Source organism: Muscardinus avellanarius (genome assembly GCF_963383645.1).
Source record: "Muscardinus avellanarius genome assembly, chromosome: 4".
Classification (NCBI taxonomy): Eukaryota; Metazoa; Chordata; class Mammalia; order Rodentia; family Gliridae; genus Muscardinus; species Muscardinus avellanarius.
The window spans coordinates 108,501,627-108,525,395 of record NC_137789.1 but is presented as its reverse complement, the minus strand read 5'-3'; the positions used below and the strand labels follow the sequence as shown (position 1 = coordinate 108,525,395).

General features: G+C 40.7%; 1 protein-coding gene across 1 annotated transcript in view; it reads left to right on the top strand.

The window, feature by feature from the left end:
• Positions 1 to 23,769, top strand: part of ANK3 (ankyrin 3) — a gene marked incomplete at both ends in the record, with an annotated part of 351,101 nt that overhangs the window by 256,799 nt on the left and 70,533 nt on the right. The window contains 3 exons of the mRNA XM_080694807.1: positions 15,303 to 15,409; positions 21,152 to 21,376; positions 21,900 to 21,998. Coding sequence (XP_080550933.1) covers positions 15,303 to 15,409; positions 21,152 to 21,376; positions 21,900 to 21,998 — 431 coding nt within the window. The remainder of the gene's footprint in view (positions 1 to 15,302; positions 15,410 to 21,151; positions 21,377 to 21,899; positions 21,999 to 23,769) is intronic.

Sequence of the window (23,769 nt, the reverse complement as noted above, 5' to 3'; positions counted from 1 at the left end):
CTTTCAAAATAGGGGCTAATAAAGAAAAGGGTAAGTCTAAACTGAAGCCTGGTTGTCTAGGATGATTACAGCCGAGTGATGCTTTCATTTCTTGTGACATAATTATTGAAAGCAACTGTCTAGTGTGGCTAATGTAATTACTAGATATGATCCAGATCACCCAATCCTCATTACATAAATGTTAGGTGCCCTAAGTGTCAGCAGACGTCATGGCAAGGATGTTTATGGTGTTGGTGAAAACAGCTCATCTTGAGCTCCTCCTATTGTGCACCAGGAACTATTCTGAGTATTTTATCAGTATTAACTTTTTTGTATTTTATACCAGCTAACCTTAATGGGATCATTTCTTTGCCTCTTTAAGGAGATAAGAGGCCAGAGAACTTAAGTATCTGACCTCAGTTTGTAAGCGGCCACATAGTTTCAGGTTACCTCTCCTTCGCACCTATATTGTACAGCTTTGTATTGCTCAGTATGACAAAAAGCAATAAAGAACAGAATGATTTTAAAGCCTGCTTTTCAGGATCTTATTTCTAAGAGTGTAGTACCACTATCTTGGTCCATTTGTAGTATGCAAGATCGATTTCCAATTCTAAGAAATTCCAGTATTTCTAATGACTTTTAAAAAGAACTGACAAATTATATTCAGCAACGAATTATGAAAGGTATGAAGAACTAAAAGTCATGGGATCTATGGTATCATTAGAGGAATGGACATGTTTTATCTTTAGATAGATATGAGGTAGAAGGCATGATAGCAGTTTGCAAATATTTAGCACGCCACTCAGCTAATTGCACTTTGTTTAAATGACTCTAAAAGTAGTTAGTAGTTATAAGACCAAAAGGTGTAAACTGTAGACAATGTTGTTTAATTCAGTAGGGTTGGGTCTAGAGAGGAGAGAAATGGAAGTCACTTCTGTGTGTGGGATTCTTTCCTGTGTACACCCCCAGCGGGATTTCTGCACGCTCTCAGTTTTGTGGCAGCGCCGGATCTGATGGTCAGATCCCTTCCCCACCCGTTGCTCAGTCAGTGTCGATTCAGAGGGGCAGAAAACCCTCCTTTTCTCCAAGGATGAGCCCCTGACCTGGCCATTCAGAGCATCCCTTTTCTGGATTATAATAATTACCTTAGAGCAAAAAGTGAAGGTTGAACCAATCCAAGGAGACTCAAGTTTGAGACTTTGTCTAGTCTTTGAGAAGGAAAAACCCCATCTCGGTATCTAAGCAGTGGAGATGACATAAGCTCAGAGCTGCTGGGAGTAGAGCATGATGAGAGATGATTCCTACCGCCATTTGAGTTATGGCTGGATTCAGCCACGCCTGAAGTTTGCATCGACACAGATTTTCTTGCCCCCTAAACTAGCAATTTCAATAGCCTTCACACCCCCAGTTTATCTTGGGTTTCTGTCAGTAATATGCTGGTGGTCAGATCTGGTATAAACAAGCACATATCAGTGGCATCGTAAAAAGTCTTACAGCATCTTAAAGTGCCATTCACTCTCAAGACACTCTTATCTTGTGCTTTCTCTCTAGAAATAAATCTACTTTTTGCAAAATAAAAAGAACATGGTCTATAATTCATAGGAATAGTTCTGAAATTTGGTATTTCCGAGCAAAGGAAAAAAAAAGAGGTTTAGAAAGGAATTCCTTGCCTGTTAATCATTATGAAATGAACGCCTTCCGTTTCCTCACAGTCCTCTTGATTTACGGGTAGTGCATCTATGAAAAGAGAAATGTAGCAGCTGTTCGGTCCTGCCCCCTCTCTGGCTAGATGGCTTTCCTCTTGCAGACTTTTCTCAGCGTATTTGTCTACAAGGCTTTTGCCTAAGGGACGAGCAGCAGGCCTTCCAGTCATGACCTGTTGAGAAAGTTTAACTAGAGCATTGAATAACTGGTTGCATTGGCTGTTTGAAGGTGGATATAATTCTGCTAATGATATTGGGGGCTCTGTGGTAGTCACCACACACATGCAGGCAGCTATCGTGTCTTCCATACAGTTCCTCTTTTCATTTTCCCCTCAGCCTGGGATTCTAGTCCCTTTAAAGTTAGACTTGATCTTTTTTTGAAAGCTGAGGATGATTTCACATATGTCTAGTTGTACAAGGTGCTCTGTACTACTTCATATACTAGAAGATAGTTTGCAAACTGGAGGTTCTTCAGCAGAGACTATATTTTTGCTTTTTCAAGATTGAGGCATATTCAGCTATTTCCTTAATAGAAACGGACACTGCCCAATCCAAAAGTCTAGGTATGCTCATGGTTTGCCCTCTTGGCTTCCTACACCCACTGCACCAGCACATGAAGCCTTCCTATTTCACTTACGCCAATTTTAAGGTGGGGGGAAGCTCAGAAATGTGCTTGCATGATGGCAGAAGGTAGCCAGCCTCGGAGTAAAGATTTGCTAGAGATAGTCCCCAGGAAGATAAGCACCTTTGACTAGTGACATCTAATATGCTGCTTTCTCTTTTCAAAGTGCTTTGCCAGCATTACTCAGGTGATCCATTCAACACCTCAGGAAGATTGGTCAGCAAGATTACAGATTTTTTTAAGGCAGAGAGCTTGGTGTTGTGAGTTACTTAAGGCAGGGCAGCTAGGTGAGACATCTCAGGCTGGATGTCGACATGTGGCCATGGTTGGCTTCTGTGCTGACCTCGATTCACCTTTTGTTGAGGTTCCCAACTAAATTATATCAAAATAAATTCAATTTGGAAATGCAAAGAACCAAGCTTCACTATTTCTATATATTCTAGGCTCAAAATAAGTCAGAAAGGCAAGAATAGTTTTTAGAAAATAGGAAGAAAAAACCCTTGCTTTTCTCATTTTAATTTGTTGCTTGAATCAGGTTTTATTTTGTGGAATTCATTTCTTTTCTTTTTTTATACTGGGGATTGAGCCCAGGGGCATTCTGTTATTGAACTTCACCCCCAGCCCTTTATTTTTTTTATTTTTGAGACAGGACCTTGCTAAGTTCTCCAGGCTGGTCTTGAACCTGTAGTCCTTCTGCCTCAGCCTCTGGAGTGGCTGGAATTACAAGCATGTGCCACCAGGCTCAACTGGTACAGCCTCCTAAGAGGCAGAGTATCCATATCTTAGGAAAGTGTATCAGCCATGGGAAGAGTCATGCTTAGACAAGTATCTCACATAGCCACAGCATCACCATTGCTGTTTTTTTGTTCCAGTGGGCTGCTCTGACTTCTCCCTGTGGTTTGGAAAGCCGACACTGCCCTAAACATGTATGTAAAGGGATGCAATGTTATATTAATGTAAGAAATGTCATCCTACTGGACTGGGGATGTAACTAAGTGGTAGTTTATGCAAAACCCTGAGTTTGATTCCAGCACAGCAAAAAAATAATTATAATAATAACATTATCTTTAATTATTCAAATATACAAACATTAGAATATTATGATTATCTATGTTTAGGTTTGCATAGCAACATCAAATTTTATAGTTATCTTCACACTGAAATCATCCCATTATCTCAGTGAATAAGGGCAGTTAATATTATCTACTTATTACTCTAATGCAGAAATGGAGGTTCAGGGAGGCGTTTGACTTGCCTAAGAAGTCCCATAGGGTAGCGCCAGCCCACCTCTGCTTAGTCATTGTGTGGGGAACTGACACCCACAGGGTGGAGTTATCCTTGACCAGCCTGTGCTTCCCTGGGCTTCCAGTCTGGTTCCATCAACCATCTGTCACTCAGCTCAATCATGTGTACAGTTTTCTAGGTTCGATGCACTGAGTTTTTCAAGAGACCCATCGTTGTGAGGACACTGGGCACTGTTAACCTTGGCCTGTCGAGGCTGCGGGTTAATTTGCAGGTCCGCCTTGCGGGCCCCCAGAGGTGGCAGAGGAGCCTGCAGAGTCAGTCCTGAAAGTTAGCTGGCGTCCTTCAACACTCTAGGCTGATGGCTGGAGAAGAGAAAGATACCTAATTCTGGCACTAATGGAATTTCTCCGTTTTTCCCCTTTAAAAGCATTTTCCATCCGCTGCTTAATTTTTCTGGGCCTAGACATTTATTTCCAAACCTGGGCGTTTGGGTGTGGCCTTGTTTCTGAGGCCAGCGTGTACTTGTTCTCCTCTTTCCTCTGATGAATAGGGCTAGTGAGAGACTATTTTTGGAAAGTATTAAGCTCTTGGAGACAGTGATATCATCATTAGTCAGGCCTTGGACTCTATTGAATAATGTGTATTTTGGTTTTAACAGTATCCTTGACATCACTTCCAAGATGAAAAATGTTGTGCACATTCATTTACTTTTGATATGAGTAAAAGATCTTAATGAGTTAATGTGAATTTTTCTTTAACATAGTTTTTTTTTTTTTTTTTTTTTTTTTTTTTTTTTTTTTTTTTTTTACTAAAGCCATCCCATTCCAGAGTTGACTTTGTTAGCAAATTGTGAAGTCTCTCTTAACCTGTTTCCTCCTTTGTAAAATGAGCATACTATTTCTCCCAGGTATACTGATTCTGGGGATTCAAAAAACAAATGAATATAAAGACAGATGATAGTCCTTGCCATTGAGTGGATACGTAGTTAGTTGGAGTAGGGCTGTTGTTGGCAAAGGAATTAAAATTTTTGAGCCAATAAATAAGACTCCCCTGCTCAATAAATAAGACTTTGGTTTTCAGAAGATGCCTTCTTTTTTTTTTTTTATTCTTTATTTTGAAACAGGGTCTCACTAAGTTGCAGAGGGCCTCGCTGAGTAGCTGAGGCTGTCCACGAACCACAAATCTCTGGGCTCAGCCTCCCAAATGCTGGGATTACAAGCATGCGCCACACGCCCAGCTAGAAGATGCCTTCTTCTAACTGAAGGGGATCTTATAACTGAAGATCCCCTTTACTGAAGGGGATCTGTTATTTTGAAGAGTATCTGTGTTTGTAAAACTATAAAATCCAGTGCTGGGACTGGCACACTTTTTCTTTTGCCGTTTTCCCCCATAAATCATTATGTTTTTAATAAACTAATGTAAAGAGAAGCCTTTGAAAGTTATAAGAGGTGTTACTCATATAAGGAAACATTATAATTCTATACCAACATTGGAAGTAGTACTAGGCTTTCAATGTACATTTTTCACTAAATCTCCATATCAACCAATTCCCAACTTGAATTGGGAAATTGAGACTGAGAAAAGTAGAGAAATATTATAAGGATCACAAAAACCAGCCAGTGATGTTGGAACATCTCTGAAGGGGCTTTCAGTAAGTAAAGACAGACCAAAGACAGAATAGCTCCTTTATTCCCAATGGAAGCGGAGGAATAAAGCTGGCTTACACTTGGAGGGAAGAGGGCCTGCTAACTGAACCCCCAGAAGAAGTGGACTCCCCTGCTCAGTGACCGGCAGAACCAGCCTAGAGCAGAAGCAGCTGCTTATCCTCTTTGATTAGGTCTGGGCTCAAGAAAATACAAGGCTTTCCCAGCTCCCTTTACCAATCCACCGTTCAGATAAGTCACTCCACATTTCCAGGGCCATTGTGCATGTACACGATACAGGGGGCCCCACAGTTATACAGCTGAGTTGTCTTTCCAATGTGGAAAACTCAGGAGTGAGTGACAGGTGCTCTCCGTTAACAGGTGGCCTGGCCAATTTCCAAATTCAAGTCTGTGGCTTAGCTTCAAGGCTTGGCTTTTCCTTTAAACACTGCAAACACCTCTCCTTGCTACAGGAAACTCAAGAACCATGTCTAGTTCATCTTTAACCATCATCACACGTGGTGTCCTTTTATCACTTAAAATGCCAATTTGTACCAGGTGTGGTGGTGCATGTCTGGAACCGCAGGACTTAGGAGACTACAACAGGAGGATCCTGGGTTTGAAGCCAGTGCACAGTAACTTGGCAAGAGCTTGTTTCAAAAGGCTGGGGGTGTCACTCAGAGATAGAATGGCCCTGGGTTTGATCTCCAGTACTACAGACACAAAGAAAAACAATCCCTGTTACTACATACACAAAGGAAAATGTCTTTTCCATTCCATTTGTTCAGTAATAAGATGAAGGTAAAGCGCGCTCTCTCTCTCTCTCTCTCTCTCTCTCTCTCTCTCTCTCTCTCTCTCTCTCTCTCTCTGTGTGTGTGTGTGTGTGTGTGTGTGTGTGTGTGTGTGTGTCTCTTTGGTACTGCAGACCTTGCACAGTTAGGCATCAGAACACTTTGAAATTTATATAATTCCTAAACATAAGTAAATAGTTGAAATTTCATGTTCCAGGCTTTAAGTAGACTCTAGTCTGCAGAGACCAGTATTCAGAGACAGATGGTTGGAAAGGAAGCCACCGATTCCTCTGTCTATAGAACCACAGGTTCAGCTGAGGTGCCATATTTTTTATTTAGATGGAAACACCTGAAGGCAGAGTATTAAGTTATCTAAATTTAGTTAGGTCTACTCATAAACCCAGGCAAACCTCTATGAAGAAAGGAAATAAAAACCTTAAAAGAGAAATTACTCTGGCTATTGGGACATAGAGTTCCTTGCTTTGATCAAATAACGTGTTTGTTCATTTGTGCTATGGCAGAGCCTCAGTGAGTGGCAGAGAGTTGCCAGCACGCAGGAGTTAAGGGAGGATTGGGGGCGGTGGAGTCCCAGGGCACTGGCACACTCCAGCCTTGATAAATATTACATGATGGCTGTGATACCTTTATGGGTGATATAATTCATCACCTCAATAATTAATGTCACCAGTGCATGTTTCGAAGAGTACCAAAGGTAAATAATTTACTGTAATTACCAAAGAGGAGTGATATTATTTATTGATCAGACTTAAAAAAAATCCTTTGTGGAAAATAACCTCAGGGCCTCAAATGTGAAGAACTGGAGTTTGTCTCCATCACCACCCAAAATTAAAGCAGCAGCACTACTCTATACTTAATATTTTATATTTGTAATTGTACTTTATATTTAGTACTTTGCCCTGTGTTTAAGGTTGGTTGGTTGGGGTATCCAGAAGTCAGTATAAGTAACTGGCAGATAAGCCAGGCCAAAACTAATAACTCACTTGTGCTTACGTAACTCATAAGATTTGGGAACTCTCTCAAGTGTTATTGTTCTTTTAGGGCTATGAGCTTCTGTGGACTCTGATTAGACTCTTCATTGCATACTTGCCAACTGGCTGTAATATTATTATTGAGTGCAGAGAGAGCTGTTTCTCTTTCATTTTTGTATTTTCCTGGGACCTAGACAATGACTCACACTTAAGTGCTCTACAACTTATTTTTTTTTTCTTCAATTCGATTCCAAGGCAATTATTTAAAAACCTGGGCAACCAACAGTAGGTTTTCTTTTCTTTTTAATTTTCTGTTGGTACATTGTAGTCATACATCTTCACGAGTACAGGTGGTACAGGCATACCTGCACGCATCACTCATTTGCCCCTCCCCGATTCTACCTCATTCCCCTCCCCCTCCCGCCTTCTCATGCTTGGCTTAGTGATTGACTTGGTTATGTTTTTGAATGTACATCAAGTACATTAGGTTTTCTAATCTATATTTTATTATTATCAATGTTATGCCAATAAACAGTCCTATCACTCCCTAACACATACTTGTTAAGAAAACAGAATTCCCATAGACAATGTCAGCCCCCGCTTTCTCCTCTGCTTCCGTGTATTTATTTATTTATTTATTTAAGTGGTACTGGGGTTCCTGGAAGCCCTTCTACCTCCGGACTACACCACTCCCAGACACTCCCAGAGCTTTTTTTTTTTTTTTTTTTTTTTTTTGAAACAGTGTCTCTTAAGCCAGCGAGGCTGGCTTCGAACCTGCACGATCCTCCTGTCTCCGCCTCCCAAGTGTGGGGATTACAAGCGTGTGCCACCACGCCCAGCACAGCTTCCGTGTTTTTAGATGATACGTGTGTGTTGCTTCTTGTTGGCTTTTCGCCATTTTAGGAGCCCTTACTGGCTTTTCCAAATGGAAGATGAAGCGTAGACTTTTTCTCATACCTCCGTCCACCATGCACTCTTCCCAGCCCTCCATTGTCCCAGACAGTTGTATTTTACTTGGGTTATGTCAGTACTGAGAGTTCTTTTGTCCTACAGTGTAAAGGCTTCACACATGTGACGCCTGTTACGATTGCTTTTGCTTTTCAGTATGTTATTTTATCTTCCCGAGAGTTGGAGTCCACCCCATCAGCCCTCCCAGGCTGTGCAAGTCTGGCCGTGTTCACACTCATTAGGTTGTGGTATCAGCCTCTTCTTTGAGGACTTTCTCGCTTGTAGAGTCCCTTGAAGGCCCGCTCGGCACTCAGCCTCCCGAGTCCTCCTTCATCACCTGGAAAATCTCCTGTGGTTCCTCTTGGGCTGGATTCTCTACCTTCCTTTCTTTTGGTTTTTTTTTCCCCAAGTACTGGGAATGGAACCCAGGGGCATTGTATCTCCAAGATATACCCCCAGACCTCTTTTTATTCTTTATTTTGAAACAGAGTCTCACTGAGTTGCAGAGGGCCTCACTAAGTAGCTGAGGCTGGCCGAGAACCCAGATCCTCCTTGTCTCAGCCTCCCAACTGTTGGGATTACAGGCATGTGCCACCACGCCCAGCTGGTTTACTCCTTCATTTTGGCCAATATATTTTTCAGTAGTTTCCACAGAGAGTGACTGAAAAACCTATGTTTTGAGGTTTTGTGTATCAGAAAACATCTATTTGCCCCATTGGTTTGGCTACGTAGAGAATTCCTTTTACAACATGGATGAAGTTGCCCCATCGTTTTTTGCTATCATCTGGAACCATTGGTTTATGCCCAAGTTCTGGAACTTTCTGCTGATGTGGCCAGGAGGGTCTGTATTTATCCAAAGTGCTTGTCACTGAACAGATTCTTTTACTCTGGGATTGCAGGTCTTTAGTTTGGGGAAAGTTTCTTGAATTGCTTCTTTAATTTCTTTTCCTCTACTCCTCCATTCTAAAATGTCTTTTTTGGAGGGGAGTGGAGGATTTGAACCTCTTGAATTGCTCTTTTTGTTTTCTCTTCTTATTTCGGACCCCCCCCCCAATCTCTAGGTGTTTTGTTTCAATTTAAATGCTTTTGTATTTATTTTTCGAGAGTTCTTGTTTACTGTAATTTTGTTTTTGGAGGGGAGGTGTACTGGGGATTGAATTTGTTAACATTCTACTTGCCAAGCTACACCCCTAGCTTTATTTTATTTTTTATTTTGAAACAGTGTCTAGCTAGGTTGGGTCTTGCTACATTGCTGAGGCTGAGCTCGAACCTATGATCCTCCTATCTCAGCCTCCCAAATACTGAGCTTACAGGCGTGCACCACCATGCCTGACTCTTTCTCTCTCTCTCTCTCTCTCTCTCTCTCTCTCTCTCTCTCTCTCTCTCTCTCTCTCTTTTGGTGGTACTGGGGATGGAACCATTCTACCTCTGGGCTATACTCCCAGACCTATTTTTATATTTTAGTTGGAAACAGGGTCTCTTAAGCCAGCAAGACTGACTTCGAACCTGCACGATCCTCCTGTCTCCGTCTCCCAATTTCTCTAATTTTTTTTTTAAAAAGCACTATTCTCTTGTTCCATAGGCATAAAAAGATCTCATGTCTTTTTGTCTGGATAGTAAGAAAAAAAACTTTAAGTTTTCTTCTTAAAAAAACTGTTTCTTCCCATTTGTGCTTGTTCTGTTTGTTTGTGGTTTGTTTTGTTTTTCGAAACTATTAGATGATTTTGCAACTGCATATTGGCTCTTGACTGTCTGATCACTAAAAAACTCATTGGAAGCCTCCTAAGTGGTAGAGCTTCTCAGCTATGAGATCTATAAAAATAACAAGCCAGAGACATTTCCCCAGGAAATTCAAGTAGTCAGCCAGAATCCTTTTTGACTTTCCATTTTCTCCCTAGAGCCTCTCTCCTCCTCTCTGTGTCGAGGAGGCCAGGAAGAAAGAAGACTGGGGGTCTGAGCATTCCCTGCATAAGCCTCCAGTGAATTCCCATCCAGTGAATGGGGCTTCCCATAAGCCTCCAGTGAATTCCCATCCAGTGAATGGGGCTTCCCATAAGCCTCCAGTGAATTCCCATCCAGTGAATGGGGCTTCCCATAAGCCTCCAGTGAATTCCCATCCAGTGAATGGGGCTTCCCATAAGCCTCCAGTGAATTCCCAGGGTTGTGGTAGACAGCACAACTGATAAATCAGTAAGTGGATTAGGGAGCACAAATCACTTTTTTTGTGTGTTGATGGCACTGGGGATCAAACCCAGGGGAATTCTACCTCTGAACTACACCCTCAGCCCTCTTATACTTATTTTTTAAATTTAGAAGTAGAGTCTCACTAAATTGCCAAGGGCCTTATTAAGTTGCTGAGGCTGGCTTCAAACCTGTGATCTTCCCGTCTCAGCCTCCCATGTACTGGGATTATAATAAACATGTGACATACCTGGCTTGCAAACCACTTTTAAAAAGAATATCAACCAATTTTTAGTTTTTCTGCTGATGTCTTCGCTCTTGCTCCTCTTGTCTTGTATATGTGTGTGTGTGTGTGTTTATTTTTAAACACATGACTATCATTTTATATTTTATTGGGGTGTTAATAGGACACAAACCTTTAGCAGGACAAAACTTGAATCTTGTGCTCTCTGAGATGGTCTTTCATCAGTTTTGGAGCATTTTTGGCCATTATTTCCTGAAATATAGCTTGTGCTTTTCTTCCCTTTTTTTCCAATCTACTTCTAAAAAACCAGTTATACCTTTTAACCAGTAAAAACCTTTTGCCGTGTTCTAAATGTCTTGCACTATTTTCTGTATTTTTATTCTTTTTTACTTCTCTTTCATTTTGTGTGGTTTTCCATATATGATTTGAGTTTCCTCACCATTTTTTATTGTGTCTAAGTCAAGAACTGACATTGTACTTGGGACTGAACAGATGTCCATGTAATTCATTCTCAGACATATTTCCTTTTTATTTATTTATTTATTTTTTGTGGTACTGGGGATTGAACCCAGAGGCATTCTACTTCGAGCTATACTTCCAGCCCAAATTTATTTCTTATTTGGAAACAGGGTCTCATTAGGTTGATGAGAATCCCACTATTTGCTGAGGCTGTCCTTAAACCTGTGATCCTCCACTCTCAGCCTCCTAAGAACTGAGATTATAGGTGTACACCACAATGCCCGGCCAATGTTTTGTTAATTTCCCTATATTTTCCCTGTCTTTCCTCCTGCTTTCTTTTTTTAAAAAATTTATTTTAATTGGTGCATTGTAATCATACATCACATTGGAATATAAGACTTGAGAGGATATACAAACACACATCATCCAGTTAGCCCTCATCCAGTCCCCGTCCCATTCCTTCCCCCTCCCTCGATCCCATGCTTGTTTGGTGATTAACTGATACATATGTTTATGTACCTCCTGCTTTTTAAAGAGGCTCCATCCTCCCCTATTCCACACCTCTGATTGGTCACCTTAATTACTTCAATATAGGGCCCTTTCTATAGCTCGACCACTTCCTGTTGCCCCTTTCCTCCTAGTTATTGCTGATTAGGGGAAGCATCTGGTTTTAATTTTCTGCGATATTTCTATGTGCATGCCGTGTTGCAAATACCGATCCCACTCTTGACGGCCCCAGTTGTGGCCTGGCTACCTGGTGGACTAATCCAGACCTCGCTGGCTCAAGCAGCGGCCTTGCCTCATGGGAGGCCCCGGTTCTGGCCTCACTGGCCCCAACGCTGGCCTAACCTCTCAGCTGGCTCCTATCCCAGCCTCAGAGGCCCCAGCACCGGACTTCCTCACGGCAGCCTCCGATGTTAGCCGATGGCCCCGGCATCGGTCTAACCCCTCAGCAGGCTCCGATCCAGGCCTCGGAGGCCTCAGTAGTGGCCTTGCCTCACGGAAGGCTCCGATGCCGGCTAGTGGCCCCGGCACCGGCCGAACCCCTCAGCAGGCTCTGATTCCGGCCTCGGAGGCTCCAGCACCAGCCTTGCCTCGCAGCAGGCTCCGATCCCGGACTTGGAGGCCTCAATAATAGCCTTGCCTCATGGAAGGCTCCAATGCCGGCCGTTGGCCTCAGCACTGGCCTAACCCCTCAGCAGGCTCCGATCCCAGCCTCGGAGGCCCCAGCACTGGCCTTGCCTCACGGCAGGCTCCAATCCCGGCCTTGCTGGCCCTAGTACCGGCCTAACCCCTCGGCGGGCTCCGATCCCAGCCTCAGAGTCCTCAATAGCGGCCTTGCCTCACAGAAGGCTCCAATGCCGGCCAGTGGTCCCGGCACCAGCCTAACCCCTCAACAGGCTCTGATCCCGGCCTCAGAGGCCCTAGCACTGGCCTTGCTTCACGGCAGGCTCCGATCCCAGCTATGCTGTGTCCATCGCTGGCCTCACCCCTCGGCAGGCTCTAATCTGAGCACCCTCTTTGCCCAACTATTTGTCCAATGTTCTCGAGGGGGCGTGGTGGTGGTAGCATTCTGCCTCTGGGGTCATTACTTCAAAGGTTCCAGGTGTAATGCCTCAGATCTCTGCCTCCACTGAGTACTGGCCACTGCCATTGCCACTGCCTCCACCATTTCAAATCTTTCCCAAGCTCTTTTTCCACTCTGAATGTTGTCCAGTCTTCCTAAACATGCACGACGGTAGCATTCAGCCTTTGGTGTAATTTCTCCAAAAATAAATAAATAAATAAATAAATAAATAAGGTTCGTAGTCTCCAATTTCTGCTTCTCCTGAATACAAGTCTCCACCGCCAACGCGGAGACTGCTTTCAACACCGCCTTTCTCCTTGGTCTCCGCTAAAGTCTCTCTCCTTAAAGGTGATGTCCAAGATTCTTAACAATGTAGAGAAGAAGCAATCCTCCTTAGCGGGGAATTTTTCCAATAATTCCAGTTCATTTGGATAAGTTTTGTCTGCATCTCCAGTATCCTGGCATCCGCCACCTCCTTGACCCCTCTCCAATATTTTCCTTTTTTCTTTTTCTTTTCCTTTTATACAGGGTCCTTCCGGGTGGAGAGGGGTTCGCCTAGGGGTGCCCCACCAGCGCCTGCCCACCCACCCAGGGTCGGGGCCAGGGGGCTCGGACCACGGGGCCCTTCTGGGTGGAGAGGGGGTTCGCCTAGGGGCGCCCCGCCAGCGCCTGCCCACCCGCCCAGGGTCGGGGCCAGGGGGCCCGCTCCTCCTGCTTTCTTAAACATAGGAGTCATAGTTATTAGAAAGTTCATATTAGCTTACCTTAAAATCTAAGTGACTTGCGAGACTGTGGGTAGTGTTTCTCGGGTCATGTTTTGTGTGCTCTGGCTATGCCTGGAAATTTTTCATTTTGTGCTAGACAAGACATGTGTATGAAAAATTGTAGACACACCTAATGGTGAGCTATTCCTCCAAAGGTGGTCCACACTCCCTTTGCTGGGACAACAGAGAATTGAATGATTGTTTTAATCCAATCAAGGCTGTATAAAAATGCATCTGTTTTGCAACCATTCCTACTCATGATTTGTCCTGGCCCTCCGGCATTCTCATTTGAAATTCTGGTTATGATCTTGGAGTTCACTTCAACTTAGCAAGTTCTATACTCCAGACGTTTTCTCATGTAGCTCCCCAAAAAGTTCCATTATATTTCATAGAGGCTTTTTTTTTTTTTTTTTTTTTTTTTGGTTAGGTTTTCGGCTTCCTGGTCTCCATGGCCCCAAAATTCAGCAGCTGACTCTTAGTGGAAAACTGTAGAATGCTTGAGGCTACCCAAATCACTACCAGAAACTCCTGGTTTTCTATCCCTCAGTAGTGGTCCCTGTTCATACAAAGCCCAGATTCTGTTTGCCAGATGCAAACAGTAACTGCCAGATGCCAAGTTGAAAATGAAATCTCAGCTCAACCCTTCAAGATCCTGCCCCATCCCAGAGGCTCTGGGATCTCAATGCTTCAGCCAGTTACCTCGCTTACTTGGCCAGGACATTAGACTGTTCCTAGCAACTCTGTTGCTCTGGGAAACAGAAGTCATCAAATTTGATTTTTTTATTTTGAGAACTGGGAAAAGACTTTACAGTTGTGTCAGGATTTAAAACATGGAAATTATATGGTGTATCAGTAATTTTTTGTTAATGTTCTTTATTTTTTATTTTTTTTTATTTTTTATATATTTTATATATTTTATTTTTTATTTTTTATATTTTATTTTTTTATTGTGCCTTCTCTGGGTTCTTCCCTTGGCTCACTACGACTTCACTTAAGGTGCTCTGGATCTCAAGTCTGTGGTATCTCAGACCCCACTACTCTTTTACTGGGTTGTATTGCAGAGTCTCAGACCCAGGGAGTCGATAGAGGCTTCTTTAGACTATGGGGGGTGCCAGGTTGGGCATTCTCCTATGGTGTGATATCTCTGCCACTGCCACTCCCCAACTGGGTCAAGTCCCTGGGAGTGCAGTACTGGGATTTCTCCTCTGGGGCCCGCAATTTAACTCACTGTTGTTGAGTGCACAGATGGAGCTGTAGTGGACTCAGTGAATTCTCTGCTGCTGCCGCCAGTGGCAATATGGCACCGCTGCCACGCCCTCGGCCGTGAGGCTGGCGTATTTCTTCTCTGGTTTTGAGCTCCGCTCTGAGTCCCTGCAGCGTGTGCTGAGCTCAGCCACTGGGAGCTTTCGATGCTCCCTGCGCCGAAAAATCCCACCTGGCTGTTCCACAGAGGCACACCTCGGCTCGCTGTAGCCTTCCGGTGAAGTCGCCGCTGCCGCCAGCACTAAGGCACTGCTGCCGCGTCCTCGGGCATGAGGCTGGCATATCTCCTCTGTGGCTCTGAGCTCCGTTCTTAGTCCCCTTCCTCTCTGGAGCCTGTTGATTTTTTTGTTTCTCTGGTGATGGTGTTTTCTGGCTATGAAAGGCGCTGATTTTGTGGTAATGGAGATTGGTTGTTAGCAGGGCTCTTAAGCCCCGCTTTTCTTGGTCGCCATCTTCCCGGAAGTGTTAATGTTCTTATACTCACACTTTAATGTAAACCTGTAAAAGAGAATTTACAATGCCAAGTGTGGTGGCGCATGCTTATAATCTCAGCATTTGGGAGGCTGAGACAGGAGGATTGCATTTTGTGGACAACCTCACCTACTTAGTAAGGCCTTTTGCAACTCAGTGAGACCCTGTTTCAAAAATAAAGAATAAAACAATAGAAAATAGGTCTAAGGATGTAGCTTGGAGGTAGAATGCCCCTCGTTCCATCCCCAGTACTGAGAGAGAGAGAGAGAGAGAGAGAGAGAGAGAGAGAGAGAGAGAGAGAGAATTTACAGATTTCTTCTAGAGTTAGTTTATGTCAGCTTATAGGGAAATACAGATATATTTTTGTATGTGTACAGAAAAACAGGGTCTTGTGTGGGCTGAATACATTGATAAATATACTCTTATTTTTCAGCATCTAACATTCACAAGGGAATTTGATTCAGATTCTCTCAGACATTACAGCTGGGCTGCAGACACCTTGGATAATGTGAATCTTGTCTCCAGCCCTGTTCATTCAGGGTAAGTAACCTAAATGTTGCTTTTCTTTATCTACTAAGTTAACATTTCACTTATTGTTTATAATTATAAATTCATGCTGATAAGCTTCATAGATATTAATATATTTATATGTGAAATATATACCAACTAGAGAGTATATGTGACATGCATTTATAAATTATTTAATAAGTATTTGGATACATTTGTATATCTGTTTATATAGCTAAAAGTACAGTGTTGGGAAAATTAAGTAAATTGCTGGTGTAGAAATTTTTTCTAGATATCTTTTTTATACTTAAAGTCTCTAATTTTCCTTTGTGATAAAAAAGAATTTTAAGTCATTATTCTTTATTTTACTTTGCAATAGCAGATAAAAACTTTTATAGGTATTTGATGTTGCTTTCTAATAAAAAATAAATATATAGATAATTCTGTTAACCTCACTAACTGTTTTTATCCTTTGGCTGTAATGATAAAATAATTTCATCCAGGAATGGTGGTGTGCGTCTGTGTTCCCAGCTAATCTGGACACGGAGGCAGAAGGATAGTGAGTTCAAGGCTAGCCTGGACAACTTAATGAGACGCTATCTAAAAATATAGAAATAAAAAGTGCTGGTGGTGTAGCTCAGTGGTAGAGTAGGTGCCTAGCATGCTCAAGACTCTGAGTCTAATCCCAGTACAGCAAAAATAAATAAATAAATAAATAAATAAATAAATAAAATATTAATATGTTTAAGTAATAAATTTTGGTATTTATTCTCATCTTTTTCTCATGTAATATGGGCCTTATATTTGACAAGTTATTTTTTGTGATTTTTTTAAGAGAAACTATAAATTTAGCCCAGCGTGGTGGCACACACTTGTAATCCCAGCATTCGAGAGGTGGAGACCAGAGGATCACTGTTCGCAGACAGCCTCAGCTACTTAGCAAGGCCCTTTGCAACTCAGTGAGACCCTGTTTCAAAACTAAAAGGACTAAAAAATAGGGCTAGAGGTGTAGCTCGGAGATACAATGTCCCTGGGTTCCATCTCCAGTAGCACACACACAAAAAAAGAGAAACTATAAACTTAAAAGTTCCCAATTGATCTTTGGTGTCTTCTATAATCCCAAAGTAAAATTATTTTTTAAAAAGTTGTATTAAATTATTATAAAAAATTAATTTATAAAAAAAATTTTAAATTTACCAGAAATGCTGAGTAAAAGCCATATCAAAGAGGCTTCTCATTCCTGCCTCACTGGCCAGTGGAATTTAAGGCAGAAGGCTAAAGGTGATCTACTTTAATAACTAATAAATCAGTGTTCTTTGAAATATCAGATTCTTCATCAGATAATTCAAACTCGGACTAATTGATATCCATATAAAGAGAACAAAATAATTTTTTAAAATAATGAATATATCAAGGTACTTCTGACTTCTAAATTGGTGGTTAGATTGTTAAGGACAAGGAATATTCAGAAGTAATTAAATTAATAATATTTATTAAGTGCCTTATGTTATATGAAGTATTTTCTGCTTCTAATTAAAATAAATTGTAAAGAGCTGGCATAGTTACACATGTTTGTAATCCCGGTACTTGGGAGGCTGAAACAAGAGGATCACAGTTTGAGCCTCAGCTCCTTAGTGAGGCCCTCTGCAACTTAGACCTCATTTCAAAATAAAAAAGAATAAGAAGTAGGGCTGGGAGTATAGCTTGGAGGTAGAATGCCTCTGGGTTCAATCCCCAGCACCACAAATTAAGTAAGTAAATAAATAAATAAACAAACAAATTGTAACAGCTAACATGTTTGTAGCTCTTTTTGTGTGCCTGGCATTGTGCTAAATCTTTTATGTGTATTGATTGTCTCATTTAATGCTTGTTTGAGCCTTCAGATGACACTGTGAGATAGCTGTTGCTCATTATCCACATTTTGTAAATAAGTTTGAGACTCAGAGAAATGCGGTAGGTTAAAGTACAGAATTTTGCCATATAATACCATAATTCTGAGAAAGAAATCAATGCCATTTCAATGGCAATAATTTACACACAAAAGTGGTATTTAAGCTATAAATTACATGGTCACTAATATTGCATTTCTTTAATTCAATTAGAAAAACACAAATGATAGTAATATTACTTTAAAATGTTTACAAAATTTATGATAGATTAATGCAGACCTAGAATTGTTTAAAAAAATCAGATTTGAGAAAGAAAATATAAAACATTTGTAATACGGTCAGTAGAGAGACATGTCAAATTTTTAACCAGGCTTGGTGAGTTACCAGCCTAGAACCAGCAATTGTGCTCTGTGTAGGAAAGAAATATTCTTGGGTTTAATTTAGTAAACTGAGAGGTTGAGGAAACATAAGATAATATAATAAACTGTTCATGGTGGCCTATAATCCCAGTATTTAGGAGGCTGATACAGGTGGATCCCAGGTTCAAGGCCAGCCTCAGCAACTTAGCGGCCCCCAGCAACTTAGCAAGACCCTATTTCAAAATAAAAAATAAGACGGGTGTGGTGGCACACACTTGTAATCCCTGCACTTGTGAGGTGGAGACAGGAGGATTGCGCAGGTTCGAAGCCATTCACACTGGCTTAAGAGACCCTGTTTCCAAATAAAAAAGTATAAAATAGGTCTTGGAGTGTAGCCCGGAGGTAGAAGGGCTTCTAGGAACCCCAGTACCACCAAAATAAAATAAAATTAAATTAAATTAAATTAAATAGGGCTGGGGCTGTAGCTTGGAGGTAGAATGTCCCTGGGTTCCCTGCACCTCTGGGGGGGGGGGGTATGTAAGTATGTATGAATAAATCAGACAAACTTTCCCTTATATTGGAGATGATGAATATTTGAATGTGCAAATTATTCCCCTTTCCCTTGAGCTTTTATTGAAGACTTTAGATACATGCAACAAACCAAGAGTATGTGACCCTGTGGACTGACATGAATAGGAAAAAAACAAACTTATACACTTGATAACAGTTCATTGATGCCAGGTCTGTGGAGTAGTTCATACGGTCATTTAAGGCAAATTACTTCTCAAGGTTGTTCCACAAATGCCAAATGCCGTGGTTTCATTTTCTGATGGTTTTTTATTTTTCTTTGCTTGTCATTGACATTTTCTGTTGCTTGCTTCTAATTATCTTAAATTAATTTTTCCCATTTGCTTTCTAAATTATTTTGCAGCTATTCTTCTCCACTTCCTCAGTATGACTCAAGGTGATAACTGTGTCCTTTATGTGAACCATCCTTTTTCTGTATTTTTAATTTATGTGAACTTTTTCTCACGGGTAGATTGTGTCAGTGTCTGTAGTATTTCAGCGTTTGTCATCCTGCTGTTTGCAAAACTAGAAACCTTCATGTGTTATCTTTAGGATCATTTGTAGAATCCATGTAATCATTAAATATTAAAAAAGATATAAATACTATTAAACATCACCTTAATTTGTCTCTACTTGTTTCTATATATTATGTTGCATGAATTTTTTTTTTGCACATAATACTTAAGGAATGAATTTGGAAAACAAATCACTATATTTCATAATGTTACTAAATAATAGTACTCATGTTCTGCTTAACATATCCTCCTTTCTTTGGTCTGTTGGTCTATGAAGTTGAACATTTAAGAACAATATATAGTTATTTAGAATCAACCATGCACTGTATGCTAAGTAGAACAGAGGAAGAGATTCTTCCCAGTTTGGCACTAAAATCACCATAGTCATATTCTGTCCATTCAGTTCTGATATTCTTTGTAGCAGAGAGATATTTTTATATTGACCCAATAAATCTTATTATTAAATCACTATACATCTGTGTCTGCCCAGCCTTTCATTAGTAGCCACGTTCACCTGGGCAGTTTCCAAGCACGTGTATCTAGTTTTTGCTCATGGATTTATTCGGTGCACATTGAATGTGTGCTAGAACTGTGCTCGCCTCTGTAGTGAACAGGACAACCCTGATCTGAATCACTGTCTATATTTTTAAGACTACTGTCCCCAGGCAAACATTCCCCTCTGAGGGGAAACACCCCAGTGTGTTTGCACTAATACAACTCTATTTTCAAACCAGAGTTTGTTTTAAATCATTTTTAATCCCATTCTGTTACTATTACTCCCAAGGGCAAATTTATTTGAACTGCTACACACAGAGTAAAAGCAGATTTTTGTCTTAGGCTTCTTTATAATATTGTCATAATACCTTCATTAATGAATAAAAGTAGTTTTCTATCCATATACGTACACATATATACATACATATATGTGTGTGTGCCTAAGAAAATGTAAGTACCCCAGAGCAATTTTGAGTGAGCTGCATATCATTTGCATTAAAAGCAATGTATGTGGACATTTGTACATGTGAATAAATACCTTTCTCTTTGATAGGGGTCTTTTTTATGTTCATGTTTTTGAGGGAGTTGGTCTTTGTCTCTCCTACCTTGAATATCATTGTGATCCCAGTGTCTCCGAATCAGGAGAGTACTAGCAGAAACAGTTAATCCAAAGCAACCTGATGAGACTCATAAATGGGTAAAACAGTGTGGAGATGAGACTGCGTCTTGATGAGCAGGGCTGGTTCTGGAAATCCACTGTGCTCAGAAATGACCCCCCACGCTGTGTTCCTTCTGTGGGAATTGCAGGCCAGTTTATTCTCTTGCAAGGTCAAGAGGCAGGCTTCTCTCTTCAGAGGAGTCCACAGCATGGAAAGATTTAAATGCTATTTGCAGGATGTTAGCACTGTTTTTAGATGAATAAATAGTAAAGAATTCTGATGGATGGGATTATTTTTCTCCAAAAACACTCTGGGCATTCAAATACCTTTCTCATTATTAATATTTGATACTGCTTTAGTAATAAGTATATTTCCCTTGTGAAAATTAGAATGCAAAAATATGTGTTTGTGTGCCCCTGTCTGACTTACATGACAGGAGTCATTTGTGATAGGAATCAGGAATTTCAATATGCCCCTGCTCAGACTTGATAGAAATTCTTGACATTGACATATCTGCATACAGATATTTCCCCCTTATCAACCTTAATGTAAAGCCTTTGACAGAATTATTTAATTTGGAGACATTTTCTAAAAACATTTTGTTCAGCTTTTTATAATGCCATATAAAATATTCAGAAGCAGGTTATTTTAAAATCTTTTAAGTCTATATCTGTATTGAAAAGATTTAATCCCTTGCCATCAAAATTGTCTTAGCAAATCTAATCATTGGCTTTTATTTTTATATTCTGTTTCATCCTAGTAAAACTGTGTGGTATGAATAAATATACCTCCTTTTTGATGCGTCCTATGTGTTAAGACATACCGTGGAGTTTCATCTTACTTGTAGAGGAGAGAGATTTTCTGTAGTCAGCATTCAGCAGAAACCACTTACAGTCAAATTATCCTGAATACACCTTAAGCTGCTCACAAGGATCATAGGCAGTGTCGAGAATTTTTGTTTGAAATGCATTCGTGCCCTTTCAATAGCTAGTTTGTATACCAACTTTGAGATACTCACTATGCCTTCAGTGTGAGCTGCAGTAAAGTGATTGGCTTCTTGGAGGGACCACGCGGCGCCAGCAGTCAGCTGTGTTTGGGGTTTTGCCCAGGGCACATGTTAAATGCATGTTGGATGTGACTCCACCGTATCTACCTCCAACTTACCTTAAAAAGAGAGGAAACGATAGCTGCCTTGCCTATTGCTTTAAACTCCTTCATGTTAAATTTCAAAACCTGCAGTGAAGATGATGCACACATGTCCCTGACTTGGCCTCTGCTCCTCTGCCCACAGGTTTCTGGTTAGCTTTATGGTGGATGCCAGGGGAGGCTCCATGAGAGGAAGCCGCCACCACGGGATGAGAATCATCATTCCGCCACGCAAGTGTACGGCCCCCACCCGCATCACCTGCCGCTTGGTAAAGAGACATAAACTGGCCAACCCACCCCCCATGGTGGAAGGAGAGGGATTAGCCAGTAGGCTGGTAGAAATGGGTCCTGCAGGGGCACAATTTTTAGGGTAAGTTTCGTCCATTTTATTCCTGGCCCTCTTTGATTTCTCTTTGCCGTTGTTAATTCAAGGAAATTAACTGTTAAAATGACTTAGTTAGACCTGGCTTCGAATACTTTTGGTGTAGTGTCCAAGGTCACAAAGCTGTGTGGTTCTGTGAGAGGCTAACGAGGCTGATACTCCCTTAACTCAATTCGCTGGTTAAAGCTTTTACTAACCGGGAAGCATGCCCTCTGCTCAGCTGGCGCACGGAACCCCGTGGCCCCCGTGCAAGTCAAGGCACCGTTCCTGAAAAATACAGATGCTGGAATTAGAGACCCCTCATTAAATGCATCGCTCTTTGGGGGACATGTACTTTTAAAGATCATCTTTAAGGACACAATCCACTGTGATACGGTATTTTACAGAGGAAACAGTACGTTCATTCTCTTGAGGTGGCTCTTGAGTGCAGAGAGGCAGGCTCTGTCGTCATGGCAGTTTGTTCACAGTTTCCCCTTCTCGTTTCTCTTCCTGCTGCATGGATGCTATTCAGTAAACTGCATCTTCCTACCAATCCTCCCCCTGTAAATGAGGGTGAGAGTTTGGTTAGCCGAATCCTGCAGCTTGGGCCTCAAGGAACAAAATTTATTGGGTAGGACCTTTATAGACAAGATACAGAATGTCTCCAGTTGTTGTTTTATTTTTTTTTTTCATTTTCAGTTTTTTTTTATGTCACACCCATGGTCTTATTCTTGTTTTAATTTTATTTTTGTGTTCTAAGTTTTTCAAATACTTTCAGTTGATGTGTGTCACTGAAAGAAAGAAAAAAAAAAAAAAAGAAATCATCGTGGCTTGACTTAATGTAGCACCGCTACCTATCTTGTGCTTTTAAGCATGTGGAACTCACCGCCAGCATTCTGCCGCTTTCTTAACTTTGTGCTTCTGTAAACCTTCTTTAATTTGAAATGTTTATTCTAATATGTGATACTTCTTAAGCCAGAAGGACGGTCTTTAATCCAGTGTAAGAGAAGGTATTTGCAGGCTTTGAATCAACATTTGCTCCAAGTGATATATATGTCTATGTCTGTGTGTCTTTGTGTGTGTGATTAGAATCTTTTTAAAAAGTACCTGTGAGTACTATAAAATCTTTATGGGCTTCGAAAAGAAAAAGTCATCCATAAGTAACGTGCATTTGAGTAATGGGAACAGAAGATATTTAAGTAAAACGAGATAGGTAGCAAACAGAATATTCTGTTCACTTGTTTTGCTTTGTCTCTAAGCTGGAATGTGTTGACATGTGTTGTTTGTCTGCTTGTCTGATTGTTGTATTTGCCTTGGCAGTCTGCATGAAGGAACCTGTCATGACACGTTATGCTTGGCTTTCTCCTTGGTCAAAGACCTTGTTCATACCTTCTCTCCAGTATTGCTGAATGTCATACACAAAGCCAAATTCCTTAATATTTACAGAGACAGTATCTGATACATTAACCTGCAAAGATTGTATCTTGTTCAATCTTAAAAATAAATAAAATTTAGCATATAAGGTGTGGTTCAAAGCTATGGTAAATAATTTAATAACTCTTGAAATTATTAACATTGCTAGGAATAGTTGCTTTTGTTTTTTACCTATTAAAGAATAAAGGCATTATAAAAATTATTTCTGAATCCTAATTTGAATTAATTATAATTATTTTGCCAAAATTAAAGTTACCCTATTTATAATCCCGATTTTAAATGAGTACTTTTTGAAATCAAATATTGATATGTTTTTGTTTATGTTATTTGGTCTTCACAACTAATATTCCTTTTTAGGCTCTAACCTATTCAAGCCTGTATTCTCTGTTATTACATGTACATGAACATGTAGTTAATGAGGTTACATACAACCTCTGTAGGAGAATAATGATACTGTCTACTCCAGTGTCGCAAAATAAAGCTGCACAATCCAACTATATACCTGTGTGTGATTGTGGTCTGCTTACTTCCATTCATCTTTTTCAGTATTTATCCCATTTTTAAGATTTAACAAAATTATTTCCCCTGGCTTGATGGGCTGCCTTCAACTCAGCTGTCCTTTTACATTCCTTTGCAAAAGGACACTGTCAACAGTGACTAAGTCTATATATGACAATTTCAAACCAACGAGTGTTCTTTTCAGAAAGTTTAAATATTCCCATGTAGGTTTATAATAGAGCCAGGAAATGGAGTGGCCCACTACCTAGTCACACGTTAAAAATGAGAGAAACTGTCTTTATACAGACTGTTAAAGTCTCAGAAACTATTGGAGGGAGTAGATTGTTACATTGATTGTTCTTTTGCTCGGGGAAAAAATGCAGCAGTAATCCTTCAAATGAGAAAATTCACAGAATTTTATTTTTAAAAGGAATGACTGTGTCCTTTTAAATCATTTTGTACAATATGTC